At 38.7% G+C, this 20136-nt stretch overlaps 1 protein-coding gene across 1 annotated transcript in view; it reads left to right on the top strand.

Moving 5' to 3' along the window:
* The window catches only part of LOC129548370 (glycerophosphodiester phosphodiesterase 6-like), a 110441-nt gene that overhangs the window by 21413 nt on the left and 68892 nt on the right, over positions 1-20136 (top strand). Inside the window, exons 5-9 of the mRNA XM_088832221.1 lie at positions 4327-4425; positions 4497-4590; positions 5432-5509; positions 6295-6440; positions 6809-6891. Of these exons, the coding sequence (XP_088688347.1) occupies positions 4327-4425; positions 4497-4590; positions 5432-5509; positions 6295-6440; positions 6809-6891 (500 nt within the window). The remainder of the gene's footprint in view (positions 1-4326; positions 4426-4496; positions 4591-5431; positions 5510-6294; positions 6441-6808; positions 6892-20136) is intronic.

Raw genomic sequence — 20136 nt, 5'->3', positions numbered from 1 at the left:
GGCAAGAAGAAATTGAAGCATGAACATATAGGTGTTACTGAGATTCCCACAGGTTTTGGAGTTGGGACACCATGAGCAGTTTGTCACTACCAAGAGTCCCTGTGGGTTAAACCATTCTGATTACCATTCCAGGCTTGTGTCTATTACAGAAACCATGCTTACCTTGCCTCTGGCAGTGAGCGCTGCTACTTGGCCTCTGCTGCAGCAGAATCTCATCTTGGCCTTTGAACTCAGGAAGCCAGTTTCTATGGCAGCACCTTTCACCTTTATCCAGGCATAAAGCATGACCACTATAGTGCTTTTCAAGGATGCTGACACTCTCCTCACCAATGTGTTTCTCAGTGTCTTCTGAAACCTCCCATAGAGCCCAATATGGAGCAGCTTAGCTTATCATAGGTGATATTAATATCATTCCAGTAACCTTTTCTAAATAAATCATTGGATTTTTTTCTTTCACACTACACCAAGAAATTGATGGCATCCTAATTTTATAAAGCATGGGCTCCTATTGAGCCAAGGTTTCAGATAACCAAGCAATTAGAACCCCTTTGAGATGCATAATACCTGCTGTTGCTGCTGCTAAGTCGTTTTAGTCATGTACAACTCTGTGCAACCCCATAGATGGCAGCCCACCAGGCTCCTCTGTCCCTGGGATTCTCTAGGCAAGAATACTGGAGTGGGTTGTCATTTCCTCCAATGTGTGCATGCATGCTAAGTTGCCTCAGTCATGTCCGAGTCTGTGCAACCCTATGGACAGCAGCCCATCAGGCTCCTCTGTCCACGGGATTCTTTAGGCAAGAATACTGGAGGCATAATACCTAGATGCTGGTATCCAGGTGATTTAATATTACTTTATTTTCTCCTTGTCTGGCATCCTTAATTATTACATTTTTCCCCTCTTTGGCTGGCATCCTTTGAATTCATTCTGACACATTTTCTACAGGGTTTTGTTAAAATGCCTTCATCTCTTGAGGTATTATACAGTCAAATTGCTGTTATGAATCCATAGCCAATGAAAAATGGTGAAACTGGATATGAGAAGAGTTGAAATACCCTTGTTAGATAACTAATTTGGTTAGGCCTTTTTTTTTTAATTTTTATTTTTATTGGAGGCTAATTATTTTACAGTATTATATTGGTTGGTTTTGCCATACATTGACATGAATCTGCCCCAGGTGTACATGAGTTCCCCCTCCTGAACCCCCCTCCCACCTCCCTCCTCCCCTTATCCTCCCTCTGGGTCATCCTCGCATACCAGCCCTGAACATCCTGTAACATGCATTGACCCTGAACTGGCGATTCGTTTCACATATGATAATATACATGTTTCAATGCCATTCTCCCAAACCATCCCACCCTCACCCTCTCCCACAGAGTCCCAAAGACTGTTCTATACATCTGTGTCTCTTTTGCTGTCTCGTATACAGGGTTATCATTTGCATCTTTCTAAATTCCATATATATGCGTTAGTGTATTGTATTGGTGTTTTTCTTTCTGGCTTACTTCACTCTGTATAATAGACTCTAGTTTCATTCACCTCATTAGAAACTAGTACAGCCACTGTAGAGAACAGTGTGGAGATTCCTCAAAAAACTGGAAATAGAACTGCCATATGATCCAGCAATCACACTCCTGGGCATACATACCAAGGAAACCAGAATTGAAAGAGACTCATGTACTCCAGTGTTCATTGCAGCACTGTTTATAATAGCCAGGACATGGAAGCAACCTAGATGTCCATCTGCAGACGAATGGATAAGAAAGCTTTGGTATATATACACAATGGAATATTACTCAGCCATTAAAAAGAATGCATTTGAACCAGTTCTAATGGTTAGGCCTTTAAACCTGTGACGTTTAAATCTTCCTGGCAGGGGAGTTTCTTTAGAGCTTGGAATTTCGATGTGAAAAGAGTTAACCTGGGTTGTCCCATATTGTCTCACCCTTGCTTCTCCTACATAGTCCAAAAGTCTGTTGTTTACATCTGTGTCTCTTTTGTTGTCTTGCATATAGGGTCATCGTTACCGTCTTTCTAAATTCCATATATATGCTTTAATACTCTGCATTGGTGTTTTTTTTTCTGGCTTACTTTACTCTGTAGGCTCCAGTTTCATTCACCTCATTAGAACTGACTCACATGCGCTCTTTTTTTATAGCTGAGTAATATTCCATTGTATATATGTACAACTTCCTTATCTATTCATCTGCCAATGGACATATAGATTGTTTCCATGTCCTAGCTATTGTAAACAGTGCTGCGATGAACATTGGGGTACACGTGTCTCTTTCAGTTCTGGTTTACTTGGTGTGTATGCATAGCAGTGGGATTGCTGGGTCGTATGGCAGTTCTATTTCCAGTATTGGATGGGGTGAGGGGGGGTTGGGAGGGGGTTTCAGGATAGTGGGGCACATGTACACCCATGGCTGATTCATGTCGATGTACGGCAAAACCCATGACACTATTGTAAAGTAATTACCTCTAAATTAAATAAATAAATAAAAAAGCAATCACTTAATTAAACCAAAAAAAAAAGAAGAAATCTGGGAAGAAAGGATTAGTACTAGGCCTAATAGTGTATTCCCTTCTGCCTAGGCATATTCAGAGAGCAATGAATGATCTCAATCAAAACTCTTTATAAATAGCTAATAACCCAACCTCCTAATAAAGGTACTAAAGATATTTATTAGCCAAAATACAATGGAGAGTCCTTATCTATGAAAATTTCTATACAACAGGATTCTAACCTGTTGTATCTAGGTTGCTTGAAATAAATAAACCTGGAATTTATAGATTTGTAAGTGGGAGACATGGCTGGCTGGAGTTGTATAGTTAACGGAATATATGAGAAAAGGATCCACCATAACTCAAAGATTCCTTCTGTGGAGTAATGTTTCCACATATTTTGCTCAAAACACACCTCACATTTTAAGTCCCAGACCTAATATAAGAGAGGAGAGACCTTTATATGAGTACCTACATTTCACAGATTTCTCCAAGGAAAACTGTTTTATCTGTACCTTGAGTGTGTGTATGCATGTGTGCTAAGTTGCTTAATTCCTTAAATTATTAGTAAAGCTTCTTGTTGAGTAAGATCACAGAATCACATGAGATTCTTGTGAGTCTGATTTGTTTATTAAAGTTTGTATTGTGATGCATTTGGTTTGCTGATAAGTTGTTTAGGATTTTCACATCTATGTGGATCTATATATAGAAGAGTTTGGACTGTAGTTTTTGTTTCCTGTAATGTCCCTATTGAGTTTGAGTATCAGTGCTTTTGTTGGATTCAAAAAACAAGTTAGAGAAAATTCCCTCTTTATTCTCTGGAAGAGTTTGTTAAAGTTGAAGCATTTCTTCCATAAATGTTTGAAAAATTAACCATTGAAGGCATTAAGACCTAGAGTTATTTTATGAGTTATTTAAGATACAGAATTATGGAAGGGAGGAAACCAAGCACTGTCTAGGAGCTACACAGATGTAGAAAACTATCTATTTGAAGGGAAGAAGTTAAAATTATATCTTCTTGGTCTCAGTGTTTACCTATGTCTAAATATAGTTTTCTGGCCAACAGGTTTTTTCATCTGTTCACCAAATATTTATAGAAAATTTACTGTATGTCAGACATTCTAAAGATAGAAAATATATAATCATAAACAAATATCATCCCTGATCTCATGAGGCTTATAGTCTATTTGGGGAAAACATATATTGAACAAAATACTGTTTACCTGAGATTGTATTGAGTTGTATTAAAAACAAAAAGCAGTGAATATTTGTAATGGCTATTTTTAAAACTGAATGAGACTGGCCAAGCAAAATTGAGGGCCAAGTAGATGTGGAGATAATAAATCAGTAAAGGAATGAGACCACATAGCTATGTATGTTTTTTCTTAAATTTTTTCAGCCATGCTCCATGCTGCTGCTTCTGCTGCTAAGTCACTTCAGTCGTGTCCGACTCTGTGCGACCCCATAGACGGCAGCCCACCAGGCTCCTCCGTCCCTGGGATTCTCCAGGCAAGAATACTGGAGTGGGTTGCCATTTCCTTCTCCATAAAGCAGTAAGGAATGTAAATTATTAGATCCATGTGCTGACAACCCACTCCAGTTCTCTTGCCTGGAAAATCCCATGGACGGAGGAGCCTCATAGGCTACAGTCCACGGGGTTGCAAAGAGTCGGAATCGATTGAGCGACTTCACTGTTAAAGAATGGTTAGATTAAAAAGATGAGGTAATGAGGTCCCTGAAATTGTGAGTACATATGTTTCCCAAGGACAGTTCTGATCTAAGTTTAGTGCTTAGAAGTCAAGGTATTCTTTTTATTTCCCCAGATCCTGATTCTGATAGTGACTCTGTTTTGCTCACTTTTGTTATGGATTTTATTAACTTACTGGAAAGACAGGTGGCTCACCATTGGGCTGTCACTGCAGGTAAGCACCATCCTTAGTTGTAGCCTTGTCTGTCCAGATGTGTTTAGGCTGACTTTTGAATTTTCTCCCAGATCTTTGCTCCCTACATACACCTGAGCAGCGTATCTGTGATGGTTTTGCTTTCGTGGCCTGTGGCCATCTACTTGATCCATTTGGAAGGAGAAGGTATGTCCTGTGGGTGGAACCTTTCCTGATTCTTCCAGCTCTGGCTTTAGCTAGTGTACTTCACTCAACCAAACAAGCTTGGTAGATAGCCAGCACTGTAGCTTTTTGAAATTCATTTAGCTTGTTACTTAGGAATGCTCCTTCTGGTCAAACTCACAACCCTACATGGACTGTCATAACATTTCTCTGACCAAACATACCCTCTTTTAAAGAAGGATTCTCCTTCTAGAAAAATGAGAATTTCTCTCTGTTATTACAAATTGACTGCCTGGGAATAAATTAGAGTAGTTTTAGGGAGGGTAGAGGAAATTTTAATTTTTTTTGAACAATGATGGTACAAGTCATAGTTCTTTTAGGTTGTATTCCAATACTGCTATTTTCAACTTAAGAACCAGGTGAAGATATCCCCTGGATACATCTTAGTCCTTCAAAGCAGTCCCTGGTGAGTTCCTGTTACATCTGAGGGCTTCCACAGAAGCAGAAATGTCTCCCTGTGCCACTGTTTCCTCTCCATTCTTTGCCCTAATATCATGGAAACAAAGAATCAGAGCTGTATGTGAAACTGTTTTGAGAATGGAGTTATCTCTCAGCACCCTTACTGAGAAACTTGGAGGGCTTTCTGTCTGTGTCTCTTTTTTACTGATGGTTGGATAGGGAGTGCTTATTTCCTGAGTTGTGCAAGAATGCAGAAAAGAGAAAAACGCAACTGATAGTGTTGCCATTGAGTGTTCATACATGTGGGTATGTGTGCGTGGCCGTGAATTTTAAGACATTTTTTTGGGAGCAAGAACTTAAAGGGGACAATAATGAATTCTTTTCTTTTTCATTTCCTAAATTTTAGCTAGAATGAGAAGATTCCAGATTACAAGTATTGAAAGAAAAAGAAACAAGAGGTGTAACATGCACACAAAATTGAGAGGTTAGAGCTGGCAGATCTAAATTTGAAAGTGACATAGGTGGTAATTTTTAAATGTTCAAATGGGTAAAATCCTCAGAGTAAAAATCCTCTAAAATAGGAAGTGTTGGGGAATGGCCAGTGGTAACAGGTATTACGGTCAGGCTGTATGTGTGTGTGTCTCAAAGAGGGGTGGGAAGAGAGAAGTATCTATTATTTACTGAGGATCAGTGACAAGTCCACACTGTCATATCGATTATATGAGATAGATGTTAGTAGCAAAATAGCGCCATTATTCAGAAAGAAGAAAATGAAGACCCAGAGAGGTTAAACAACATGTCTGAGTTACAAAATTAAAAAATAGTAAATTCTGGCTTTGAATGTGGATTTCTTTCAACTAGTGTCTCTTCCACTGTCACTCCCTGTCTTAAGTACAGGGCATTTTCACTGACCTTTAAGGGCTTGAGGGCTTTCCCAGAACCAACCAAACTCCTCCTCCTTCTTAGAAGTTATTCCTTAACATTCCCTCTCCTTCCCACCTCCTGTACAATTCATTCCCTTGTAAATTTGCATTTATAATAATTTTGACTTAATAGTAATAAACTTTTACTTGGATAGTTCTTCACTTTCAAATCACTGAAAATATACAGGGATGTGACAGAAACTGACAGTAAATCAGTGAGTCTGCAGATGCAGTGAACCTATGCACTAAGTGTTTACTTACTGTTCTTTTGAGGATAGTGACTCGCTTGGGATGGTTCTCCATTCCTCTTTTCCTTTTTGTCACTTTCTCCTTCCAACTTTTTCAGCTCTACAAGTGGCTATTGGGTTGCCCTTTGTTCTTATACTTTTGTGTCTCTACGTGGTGCCATTTGGGATTCATTCTCCCTGCGTTCAAGAGAGGGATAAATTAGGGCCCAAGCCAGACTTCTTTGGACATCGAGGTGCACCCATGGTAGGTCTGAGCATGATGGATGTTGGTGAGTACAGGTGTGCATGGCTGTGGAGGGCACAGCAGGTCCTTGGAACTCCCCGGAAAAGTAAAGGAGTTGATTTGACATGACAAGAATAAGGAGTTAAATGTAAAGATTGGACTTGAACCCAGGTCACCTAATTTCCAGATCCCAGGTCCATTTCTCTTTATTGTGCCTCAGTGATATTGCCTCAGATGAGCAGAGTTTCCAGATCAGATTTGAACAAAGAGCCAAGGGACCCAAACTCTCTTCCTAAAGTCCTTTCTAACTGGGCCCCCTCCCAACCCTAAAAGGGATGTCAGCAGAAAAGACTGTGAGATTAAAGGCCTGATGTCCTTTTCTTCCACAGCTGGGGCCTGAAAATACCATAATGTCCTTTGAGAAGGCTGTTGAACATGGGGCCCACGGACTGGAGAGTGATGTACAAATAAGGTAGGAAAGAAGGGACCAGGGTGGGAGGAGAAAAGACCAGTGGATGACTCCAGCCTGCCCCAAGCTGTAGAGAGGGCAAGCCCTGGGAGTTTCTCCCTTATTCGCCTGGCACATCTGCACATAAGACGATACATGAATCACTTCTTTACAAACCATGTACCTACATCTCTACATTCTCAATCACAGGCTTATAAATCACACACTCTGTATAGTCCTCATCTGTATTCCTACTATATCCTTTTGAGTACTAGTGAGAGGCAGAGGAGTGAGACAGAGTTGTGCCTAAAAGCTGTTTGCAGCCAGTGAAGGAGACACGGCATGTTTACAAATAAACACAGTATAGGACCATTTGTGGTGAGTGCCTTCCAGAGAAGAGTAAGGCAGATGCAGTGGAACCTCAGTGGAGGAGTCAGAGGCCACCTCTTTTGTGCAAAATGATCTTTGTGCTCAGAACAGTGTTTGGGTTGAGCCTTGAAGGAAAAAATGTATTTTCCCAAGCAGAGATGGAGAATGAGAATATTCTGGGCACAGGCAACAGCTTAGTCAAAGGCATCCAAAAGAAATAGCAAGTTTGTAGATCCGTGAGCTGGTCTGTATGGATGCCAAGAGTAGTCCACTTTAGGGATGTGAGGGGCCTCTGTGAGAGGGAAGGTATGGCTGCAAGGCTTACTGAGACTGGATCCCAGAGATCCCTAAATGTGTACTGGGCAGCCATGGTAGGTTTTAGAGAACAGGTTAGTTTATTGTTTTAGAAGGACTTATCTGAGAATCTGTGAGGGAGAATCATCATGGATTTGGGCAGTAGGCTCTAGCAATGTCCAAGGGACAACAATGGAAGACTTGGATCCTAGCAGGGACAAGGACAAATCCCATGCTTTTCTGTAGAATGTATGTACTTAGGCACCCGAACGTAGAGATGAAACATTGGATGGTTATATTAGAGAATGTGGCATGTCCCAGCCTTCTGTGAGGAACAGAAAAGAAATGAACATCCTATTTCACAGTGAAGAACAGTGGTTTGAACCTGAATTCAAAGAAGAGAAATGTATTGCTGAGGACGTAAGGCTAGAATGTACATGATAAAGCCAGAATTAGAGCTAGATTTCCTGACCCTAGACTAGGGTTCTTGTCAATGGTGACAACTATTCCATGCAGAATATTTGAATCAGGATTGAAAGTGGCTGCTCTTTCAGAGCTTTCATTTCGTTTTGCAAGTGCCTCATGGTCATGACCTAATGTGGTCATGGTGCTGAGACAGTGAGCCCCTGGCACATGGACTTTCTCTCTTGTGACTTCAACTTCCATGTAGATGATCCTCCCAACCCTTTAATTTCTCTGTGTGTTGATGTCTTCATTTCCAAAGTCTACTTCTACATACCTTCATCATCCATATTAATGGTCATAGGTTACACTTCATCATTAATAAAAATTGCCAGAACAGGAATACCACAGCAGTACCTTGAACAGGAAAATGTAATATCAAGAGTTACTAAGTAGTAAAAAGCTGTTAACTAATAAAAGAGGAAAACAGGACTGTGGAAATGCACAAGTAGCAGCTATTAGAACTTCTACACATTCTACCCTATTCTTCCCAAGACTGACAAACACGTGAAAAAAAAAAACTGGAAAAAATTCAAAAAACTTCTGACAGAAGACTCTGAAAGGTGAAGAAATGAAGGTGGACTGGCTGGGTTCATAAGACTGAAGGAGCTTCCTAGTGTTAAAGCAAGTTTCCCTGTTGGTTATTTTTGTTTTTTTTTTCCTCATGTATCCTGACATGACCTCTGAAGAGACCTGTACAGAAACACCTACAGCTGCAGAGGGAAAAAAAAAAGCCCCACAAAAGTCTGCTTTTTCTAGCCAGAGAATTGGCAGTAGGGTCACTCAGCAAGCTTTAAATGTTTTGACCATACCAGTCCTACTCAGGGGAACACCACAGAAGAGCACTCTCCTCTCTCTTGGCCCTGAAGGGTATGAGCAGATCCCTGTAAGGACTTCTGCCCTCATGGCAGAGGTAGTACTCCTCTCCGGTCTCTGCCTACTTAAGAGTAGAGGAAGGATTACTGAGAGACGTTTTCTAGAGAAAGGGATTTTTTTCTGGTAAAATATATTTAGCATAAAACTTACCATGTTAACCATTAAATTTTTTTTTTTTGAAATTGGAGTGTAGTTGGGCTTCCCAGGTGGTACTAGTGGTAAAGAACCCACCTGCCAATTCAGGAGACTTAAGAGATTTGGGTTCAATCCCTGAGTTGGGAAGATGACCTGGAGAAGGGCATGCAACCCACTCCAGTCTTCTTGCCTGGAGAATCCCATGGACAGAGGAGGTTGGCAGGCTACAGTCCGTAGGGTTGCAAAGAGTCTGACATGCCTGAAATGACTTAGCACTCATAGTTGATTTGCAGTGTTGTGTTAGTTTCAGTGACTCTGGTATACATATACATATATCTACTCTTTTTATTGTTTACTCACTAAGTCATGTCTGACTCTTTTGTGACCAGATGGACTGTAGCCTAACAGGCTCCTCTGTCCATTAGATTTCCCAGGCAAGAATTCTGGCGTTGATTGCCATTTCCTTCTCTAGTGTATCTTCCTGACCCAGGGATCAAAGCCACATCTCTAGCTTTGCAGGCAGATTCTTCACCACTGAGCCACCAGAGAAGCCCAGTCTACTTTTTAATGTACAGTTTAATGGCATTCAGTATATTCACCTTCTTTTGCTACCGTCACCATCTCTACAACTTTTTCATCTTCTCAAGCTGAAACTCTGTACCTCTTCAATAATAGCTCCTTCATCTCCCCTCCACCCGAACCCTGACAACCACTATCCTGTTTTTCTCTATAAATTTAACTATTTTAGTTATCTCATATAAGTGTAATTGTTCAATATTATTTTATGTCTGACTTCTTTCACTTTGAAAGTGAGTGAAGTGAAAGTTGCTGTCATTTCTGACTCTTTGCCACCCCATGGACTATACAGTCCATGGAATTCTCCAGGCCAGAGTACTGGAGTGGGTGGCCTTTCTCTTCTCTAGGGGATCTTCCCAAATCAGGGATCAAACCCAGGTTTCCCGCATTGCAGGTGAATTCTTTATCAGCTGAGTCACAAGGGAAGCCTAAAGGGATGAAAGTGAAAGTCACTCAGTAATCTCCGACTCTTTGTGACTCCATGAACTATACAGTCCATAGAATTCTCCAGGCCAGAATACTGGAGTGGGTAGCCTTTACCTTTTCCAGGGGATCTTCCCAACCCAGGGATTGAACCCAGGTCTCCCACATTGCAGGCAGATTCTTTACCAGCTGAGCTACCAGGGAAGCCCCATTTCACTTTGCCGAATGACAAATTCATCTATACTGTAAACAGATGACAGAATTTCCTTCTTTTTAAAAAATTCTGTTAAAAAGCATATAAAATTGACTATCATAAACGTCTTTAAGTATCCAGTTCAGTAATGTTAAGTATATACACATTGCTGCGAAACAAATCTCTGGAACTTTTTTGTCTTGCAGATCTGAAATCCTGTCCCATTAAATAACTCCCCTTTTCCTTCTTTTTCAGTCCTGGATAACCACCATTCTACTTTTTGTTTCTACGAATTTGACTATCTTAGATACCACATATAAGTGGCATCATACAGTATTTATCTTTTCGTGACAGTTTTATTTAATTTAGCATAATGTCCTCAAGTTTCATCCCTGTTGTTTCATGCAACAGAATTTCCATCCTTTTTTAGACTGAATAATATTCTAATGTATATATATGCCACATTTTGCTTATCCATTTATTTGCTGAAAACGTTTGGTTTTCTTCCATCTCTTGCTATTTTGAATAATGCTGCTATGAACATGAATGTACAGCTATCTTTTTAAAGAACATTCTTTCAGTTCTTTTTAGTATATACCCCAAAGTGGAATTGCAGGATCACACAATAATTCTGTATTTAATTTTTGGAAGCACTACCATACTGGAGAAAGGAAGTCTAAAAACCTATATATAAAATCCTGTTCAGATCTTCATATAACGTGTACATGAAACCACACAGACATAACAGAGCAGAAGATTTAATAATTAAACATTTGTTTGGAATACCATCCATGTTTTAGATTGATCTCTGGGTAGTACATAAAGACCAGAGAAGCACTGCAAAGCCTCTCTGAAAACTAAATTATAATTTGAACCAGAGTCTATAAACATGAGCCAGGACATGTATTTTGAACCAAAATAGGTTAACTAACTGTTAAAAGCAATTTCAACAGGAACCAGTATCTCCAAATATTCTTAATGGCCAGGATATGATCCAAAATTTTCATCATACCAAAACCTACAAAAACCTCAACTTGAACAAGAAAGGGTAATTAATAGATGTCAACAGCAAAAGAAAGAGGTGTTGGAATTATTATCTTAAAGAAAATTAAAGCGTCTATCATAAAATTTTTCTAACAAAGAATTATGATGTGAAGAGCCAACTCACTGGAAGAGACCCTGATGCTCCAGGAGATGGTGAAAGTCAGGGAAGCCTGGTGTGCTGTAGTCCATGGGGATGCAAAGAGCTGGACAAAATAAGTTTAAGTCGCTCCATCGTGTCCGACTCTTTGCGACCCCATGGAGAAGTCCATGGAATTCTACAGGCCAGAATATTGGAGTGAGTAGCTGTTCCCTTCTCCAGGGGATCTTCCCAACCCAAGGATCGAACCCAGGTCTCCCACATTCCCGGCAGATTCTTTCCCATCTGAGCCACCAGGGAAACTCAGAAAAATATCTGACAAAGTTAGTACCTAAGACTCACCCAGTCACGTCTGACTCTTTGTGACCCCATGGACTGTAGCCCAAGAGTTGTACGTGACTTAGTGAATGAAAAGCAACAAATAGGTAGATTAAAATAAAAAAATGGAAAATATATACAAATCAGAGATGGAGTAGTTATATTAATATTTGACAAAGTAAACTTCAGAGCAAAGAAAAACAGAAGAAACAAGGGGCATTGCATAATGACTTTAAAACAGTAAATTCATCAAGAGGACATAACAATTCTGAATGTGTGAACCCAAGAATAGAGCTCCAATGTACATAAAGCAAGCCTGACAAATCTAAAGGAGAAATAGAAAAACCTAAAACTATAGTTGAGAACAACACCTTTCTCTTAGTAACTGATGTAAAGACTAAACAAAACTATTAAAGATACAAGATGGTGCTGAACTATGCCATCAGCCAACAGGATCTACATGACACTGATAGAACACGCAGTGCAGGAACAGCAGAAGACATGTTCTTTCCCAGTGTCCGCAAATCATATAATATAGACTGTATCCTGCCCACCCCCCAAAAAAAACCCTCAGCAAATTTAAACTGAAATCATACAGAATGAGTCCTCTGACCACAACAGAATCACACTAGGAATGAATGACAAAGTTAACAAGAAAATCTCCAAACACTTGGTAACTAAACAAATCCACTTCTAGATCATTCATGAGCTAAAGAGAATGTCCTCTATGTTTGACATGTGATTTGCAAAAATTTCATTCTGTTGTGAGTTCTGTTTCATTTTCTTGATGCCATTTGATTTTGACAAAGACACAGGGCAATTCATTGATCACTGCCTCATACCATATATTATGAGTTATATGTATATATATAAGTTAACTCAAAATGGATCAGTGACATAAATGTAAGAGGTGAAAGCATAAAACTCTTAAAAGAAAATGCAAGGGTAATTCATGATATTGGATTTTGGAATGAATAATAGCCAAAAGTTGGAAACAAACCAAGGATTCATCAGCAAGTGAATTAATAAATAAAATATGGTGTGTATATATATTTTCATATACATATATGTATATATATATTGAACAGAATATTATTCAGCCATAAAAAATGAATAAAGTCTGCTACAACAGGGTTGTTATAATATGGATGAACCTTGAAAACAATATGAAAGTCAGTCAGTTGTGTCCAACTCTTTGCAACCATGGAATTTTCCAGGCCAGAATACTGGAGTGTATAGCCTTTCCCTTCTCTGGGGATCTTCCTGACCCAGGGATCGAACCCAGGTCTCCCTCATTGCATACAGATTCTTTACCAACTGAGCTATCAGGGAAGGTGAAAATAATATGCTAAGGTGAAACTAGCTAGAAATAAAAAGATACAGTATAACTCTGTGTGTATGAAATATCTACAGTAGGCAAATATGTAGAGACAGAAAGTAAAGTTACCAGGACTAGGGGAGGGAGGACTGGGTTGTTACTTAACGGTTACAGAGTTTCTGTTTGCAGTAATAGAAAGTTTTAGAAATAGATAGTATTGATGTTTGTATAACACTGTGTATACAAGCAGTGCCACTGAATTGAATAGTTAAAATGCTTTTAAAATGGCAGCTATTATGTTTTATATATTTTACCACAATGAATATAAATGAAAAAAAGGTAAACACTGGAGGAAAAACAGCCTTTTCAATGGAGTCCCAGAGCAACTGGACATCAGATACAATAAAAGTGACCCTCAACCTAATCCTCATGGTCTAGAAAGGAAATAATTAAAAAAACCGAAAATTTATTATGGATTTAAACACAAAATGTAGAATTAAAAAATACTTAGAAAACCAAAGAGGGGAAAATCTTTGGGATGTAGGGCTAGCAAAGTGTTCTTAGACTTTATGCCAAAAGCACTATCCGTGAAATGAAAAAAAAAAATCATAAAGGGATCTCAAAGTAAAACACTTCTGTTTTGTGAAAGATCTTGTGAGGAGGATAAAAAGCAAAGTATCAGATGAAGAAGCAATATTTGTAAAATATATATCTGACAAAAGACTTGTATCTAAAATATATAGGAAACACTGAAACTCAACAAGATAGAAAAAAAAATTCCTAACAATCCAGTTAGAAAATTCATGAACAGTCACTTTACCTGAAAGGATACACAGATAGCAAATAGGCACATGAAAAGATGTCCAACTTCATTAGATACTAGGAAAATGAAAACTTCTCTCACTACTCACTGATCAGAATGGCTAAGTTTAACAAGTAGTGTTAATCTCCTAATGATGGTGGATAAACTGGATCACTTACACGTTACTGGTGGAAATGTAGAATGGTGTAACTGCTCTGGTAAGTTTGGCACTTTCTTAAAATGCCAAATATGCACTTACCATACAACCCAGAAATCACACTACTGTAAATTTATTCCAGAGGGGGGAAAAACTTGACGTTCATACAAAGACCTTTATGTTAATGTTCATAGCAGCTTTATTTATAATGAGCAGTATCTGCACAACCCCATTGTTCTTCAAGAGGTTCAAGAGGTAAATGATCAAATTGTGTTACATGCATACCATGAACTACTACTCAGCAATAAAAAGGAATGATCTATTGATTCATGCAACAGTTTGGGTGAGTCTCATGGGAACTGTGCTGCATGAAAAAAGCTGTTCTCTAGAGGTTACTTACTATATGCTTCCTTTATTATATAATTTTCAAAATGATAAAATTAAGTGATTGGAAATAAATCAGTGGTTGCCTGGAATGATGAAGGGGCGAGAGCATGGTGGCTGTGGCTATAAACGATAAAAGACTGCTCTCACATCTTTACTGCTTTGCCTCTTGACTGTGGTGGTTGTCACCTGAATCTGTCCATGTGGTAAAATGAGCACACACACATACGATTATATGTAAAACTAATGAAATCTGAATAAGATCAGTGATTTTATCAATATCAGTTTCCTTGCAACATTGTGCTATGGTCAAGACATTACTGTTCGGGAAATATCATGATATTATTTCTTGCAAACCCAAGTGAATCCACAGTTATCTCAAAATAGAAATTTTTAAACAGAAAAGAATGCCATCAGCTTAAAAAAAAAAAAAAAACCCAGACAATCTGATCCTAAAGTTTATAGGAAAGATAGGGGAACTCGGATAGCTATACCAACACTGATAAAGAAGAATAAAGTTAGAGGAATCACAGTATGTGATTTCAAGACATACTGTCTAGCCACAGTAATCTGAACAATGCAGTAATAGAGAAGAAACAGACATGCAAATCAGTTCAACAGGATAGGGATTCCAGAAACAGATCCCAGCACATGAACCTGTGTATGTGTTTTGTTTTTTTAACCAAAGGTTGAAGATCAGTAAAATAAAGACGGTCTTTCTAATAAATGGCATTGGAACACTTGAACTTCCATTGTGGAGGTGAGAGTAGTGGAGAACCTCATCCTTTACCTCATACCTTATACACAAAGTAGCTCAAAATGAATAATAGATCTAAATGTAGAACTCCAAAACTTTGACAAAAAACCATAGGAAACTTTGTGAGCTTGGATTAGGTGAAGATATGACACTACAAACATGTATCATAAAGAAAAACTGTAAAATTAAACTTTATGAAAGTAAACATTTGTCTTTTGAAAGATCCTGTGAAGAAACAAAATGCAGACTGGGAGAAAATATTTGCAAATCCATATGCAACATAGGACTCGTATACAGAATAAAACTATCGACAGAACAGTAAAGAAACAAGCCCTTTATAAAGTGGGCTTCTAATGCTTTCTTGGCACTTCACCCAAGAAAATACACAGATGGCAATCAAGAACATGAAAATATGGATAACATCATTAGCCATTAGAGAAAAGCAAATTAAAGTCATCATAAGATATCACTACACACAAATATAATGGTTGGAAAAAATATATTGGCTAGCAAATACTGGCAAGGATGCAGACAGCTGAATGAATCTCTTATATATTGTGGAGGATTGTAAAATAGTGTAGCCACTCCGAAACATAGTTTGGCAATTTCTTATAAAGTTAAACATTCACTTACCATATTAGCCACATTAAAAAAATTATTTATATTTAATTGGAGGATAATTGTTTTACAATTTTGTCTTGATTTCTGCCATACATCAACATGAATCAGCCATAGGTATACATATGTCCCCTCCCTCTTGAATCATCCTCCCCCCTCCCACCCCATCCCACCCTTCTAGGTTGTCATAGAGCCCCAGGTTTGAGCTCCTTGTATCATACAGCAAATTCCCACTGGCTATATATTTTACATATAGTAATATATATGTGTCAATGTAGAGTCTCAATTTGTCTCACCTTCTCATTGCCTCACTGTGTCCACAAAGTCTGTTCTCAACTGTGGCCCTGCAAATAGGTTCATCAGTTCTGGTTTTCTAGATTCCATATATAGGCATTGATATATGATACTTGTTTTTCTTTTACTGACTTCACTATATATAACAGTCTCTTAGGTTCATCCACTTCATCTGAATTGACTCAGATGTCTTCCTTGCTTTGGTTAAGTAATATTTTTTTATATATATATACCACCTCTTCTATATCTGTTCATCTGTTGAGGGATCTAGGTTGCTTCCCAGTCCTAGCTATTGAATGTTTGTACACACGTGTATGTGTATGTGGCCAGTGAATTTCAGGAAATGTTTCTGGGAGCAAGAACTTAAAGGGGACAATGATGAACTCTTTTCTTTTTCATTTCCTGAATTTTACCTAGAATGATAAGATAACAGATTACAAATAGTGAAAGAAAAAGAAACAAGAGGTGTAATATGCTCAAAGTTTACAGCTTAGAGCTGGCAAATCTAGATTTGAAAGGACCTAGGTGGTAATTTAAAAATGTACAAATGGGTAAAATCCTCAGAGGACTAAAATTGTTAAGTGTTGGGGAATGGCCAGTGATTGCAGGTATTATGGTCAGGCTATATGTGTGTCTTTGTGTCTGTGTGTATGCTTAAGGGAGGGGTGGGGAAGAGAGAGAAGTACCTCCTCAGGACCTGTGATGAGTCAGCACTGTCCTCTCAATTATATGGGATGCATGTGTCATTTTCAATCATGGTTTTCTATGATTATATGCCCAGTAGTGGGATTGCTGGCTCATATCATAATTTTATTCCTAGTGTTTTTAAGGAAGCTCCATACTATTCATCATAGTGGCTGTATCAGTTTACATTCCTGCCAACAGTGCAACAGGGTTCCCTTTTCGCCTTACTCTCTCCAGCATTTATTGTTTGTAGAATTTTTGATGATGGTCATTCTGACCAGTGCAATGACTACCTCCTTGTAGTTTTGATTTGCATTTCTCTAATAATAAAATTTTCCTGTGTTTATTAGCCATCTGTTGTCTCTTTAGTCTTCTTTGGAGAAATATCTGTTTAAGTCTTCTGCCCACTTTTTGATTGGGTTATTTGTTTTTCTGGTATTGAGCTGCATGAGCTGCTTGTTGGTTTTATAGATTAATCCTTGTCAGTTTCATTTGCTATTATTTTCTCCCATTCTGAGGGTTGTCTTTTCACCTTGTGTATAGTTTCTTTTGCTGTGCAAAAGCTTTTAACTTTAATTGGGTCCCACTTGTTTATTTTTGTTTTTATTTTCATTACTCTAGGAAGTGGGTCCTAGAGGATCTTGCTGTGATTTATGTCAAAGTATGTTCAGCTGATGCTGTCCTCTATATGTCTAACATTTTATTTGAGAGCTTTTGAAAAGTAGTTAGTGCACTTTTTAGTTAATTAAATACTTTAGATGTTTTAAACTGCAGTCATAAATTTAACATATTTCTTTTTTAGGTGCCCAGTAGTCTGATTTCAGTCTTTTCAAAATACTTAAGTAACTCATATAAATCTAGCACATTAGATGAATAACTATATTGACTTTCATGCTTTTATATCTTTTAAATCATTTTGTAAATGTAATAAGATTTTATTTTATAATCATAAATCTCAGTCAGTTGCTCTATTTCACATTTTAAATTGAAGTTACAAAGGTATACTGGGCCCAAATATAAATTTACCTGAAATACCAAGATTTATTTTTTTATTTATTTTTAATTGAAGGGTAATTGATTTACAGAATTTTATTTTCTGTCAAACCTCAACATGAATCAGCCATATATATGCCCCCTCCCTCTTGAACTTTCTTCCCTTCTCCATCCCCAATCCATCCCTGTAGGCTGACACAGAGCCCCTGTTTGAGTTTCCTGAGCCATGTAGCAAATTCCAGTTGACTATCTATTTTACATATCTAAATACACAGGTTTCTTAAGCATAGTACTAATAACATAGGTATGACTTTTTTAAGCATACATATTTTTAATTCTACATCTTTCCATTTTGAGATATACAATATTCACCAAAAAACAAACGTCATATCTGTGTTGGTTACCTAGGGGCATATATTCAGTTCAGTTCAGTTCAGTCGCTCAGTTGTGTCCGACTCTTTGCCACCCCATGAATCACAGCACACCAGGCCTTCCTGTCCATCACCAACTCCCGGAGTTCACTCAAACTCATGTCCATCGAGTCAGTGATGCCATCCAGCCATCTCATTCTCTGTCGTCCCCTTCTCCTCCCGCCCCCAATCCTTCCCAGCATCAGAGTCTTTTCCAGTGAGTCAACTCGTCTCATGAAGTGGCCAAAATCACTGTGGATGCTGATTGCAGCCATGAAATTAAAAGACACTTACTCCTTGGAAGGAAAGTTATGACCAACCTAGATAGTATATTAAAAAGCAGAGACATTACTTTGCCAACCAAGGTGCGTCTAGTCAAGGCTATGGCTTTTCCAGTGGTCATGTATGGATGTGAGAGTTGGACTGTGAAGAAAGCTCATCGCCGAAGGGGCATATATTATGGTGGCCTTTATTTTATGTCAATTTAAAAAAATTGTGGAAAAATTAGAAAACATAAAATGTTCAGTTCAGTTGCCCAGTCATGTCTGACTCTGTGCAACCCCATCCCCATGCACTGCAGCATGCCAGGCTTCCCTGTCCATCACCAACTCCCGGAGCTTACTCAAATTCATGTCTATCGAGTGGGTGATGCCATCCAACCATCTTATCCTCTGTTGTTCCCTTCTCCTGCCCTCAATCTTTCCCAGCTTCAGGGTCTTTTCCAGTGAGTCAGTTCTTTACATCAGGTGGCCAGAGTACTGGAATTTCAGCTTCAGCATTGGTTCTTTCCATGAATATTCAGGACTAATTTCCTTTAGGATTCACTGGTTTGATCTCCTTGCAGTCCAAGGTACTATGAAGAGTTTTCTCCAATGACACAGTTTGAAAGCACCGGTTCTTTGGCACTCAGCTTTCATTATGACCCAACTCCCACATCTATACTTGACTACTAGAAAAACCATAGCTTTGACTAGATGGACCTTTGTTGGCAAAGTAATGTCTCTGCTTTGTAATATGCTATCTAGGTTGGTCATAGCTTTTGTTCCAAGAAACAAGCATCTTTTAATTTCACAGCTGCAGTCACAATCTGCAATGATTTTGGAGCCCAAGAAAATAAAGTGTGTCATTGTTTCCCCATCTAATTGCATTGAAGTGATGGGAACGCATGCATGATCCTCATTTTTTGAATGTTGAGCTTTAAGACAGCTTTTTCTCTCTCCTGTTTCATTTTCATCAAGAGGCTCTAGTTCCTCTTTGCTTTTTGCCATAAGAGTGGTGTCATCTGCATACCTGGAATTATTGATATTTCTCCCAGCAATCTTGATTCCAGCTTATGCCTCATCCAGCCTGACATTTCACATGATGTAATCTGCATATAAGTTAAAAAAGCAGGGTGACAATGTACAGCCCTGATGTACTCCTTTCCCAATTTGGAACCAGTCTGTTGTTCCATGTGTGGATCTAACTGTTGCTTCTTGATCTGCATACAGATTTCTCAGGAGGCAGTTAAGGTGGTCTGGTATTCCCATCTCTTGAAGAATTTTCCACAGTTCGCTGTGATCCACACAGTCAAAGCTTTGACATAGTGCAGCAGATGTAGATTTTTTCTGGAAATCTCTTGCTTTTTCAGTGATTCGGTTGATGTTGGCAATTTGATCTCTGGTTCCTCTGCCTTTTCTAAAACCAGCTTGAACATCTGGAAGTCCTCAGTTTACGTACTGTTGAAGACTGTCTTGGAGAATTTTTAGCGTGACTTTACGAGCGTGTGAGATGAGTGCAATTGTGTGGTAGTTTGAACATTCTTTGGCATTGCCTTTCTTTGGGATTGGAATGAAAACTGACCTTTTCCAGTCCTGTGGCCACTGCTGAGTTTTCCAAATTTGCTGGCATATTGAGCGCAGCACTTTCACAGCATCATCTTTTAGGATTTGAAATAGCTCAACTGGAATTCCATCACCTCCACTAGTTTTCTTCATAGTGATGCTTCCTAAGGCCGACTTGACTTCAGACTCCAGGTTGTCTGGTTCTCTGTGATTAATCACAGCATTATGGTTATCTGGGTCAT

This window comes from Moschus berezovskii, chromosome 25 (assembly GCF_049115385.1).
Source record: "Moschus berezovskii isolate FMDL1 chromosome 25, NW_MosBer_1.0, whole genome shotgun sequence".
Lineage (NCBI taxonomy): Eukaryota > Metazoa > Chordata > Mammalia > Artiodactyla > Moschidae > Moschus > Moschus berezovskii.
Note: the sequence above shows the minus strand (reverse complement) of the source record. Positions and strands in the feature narration are given on the sequence as shown.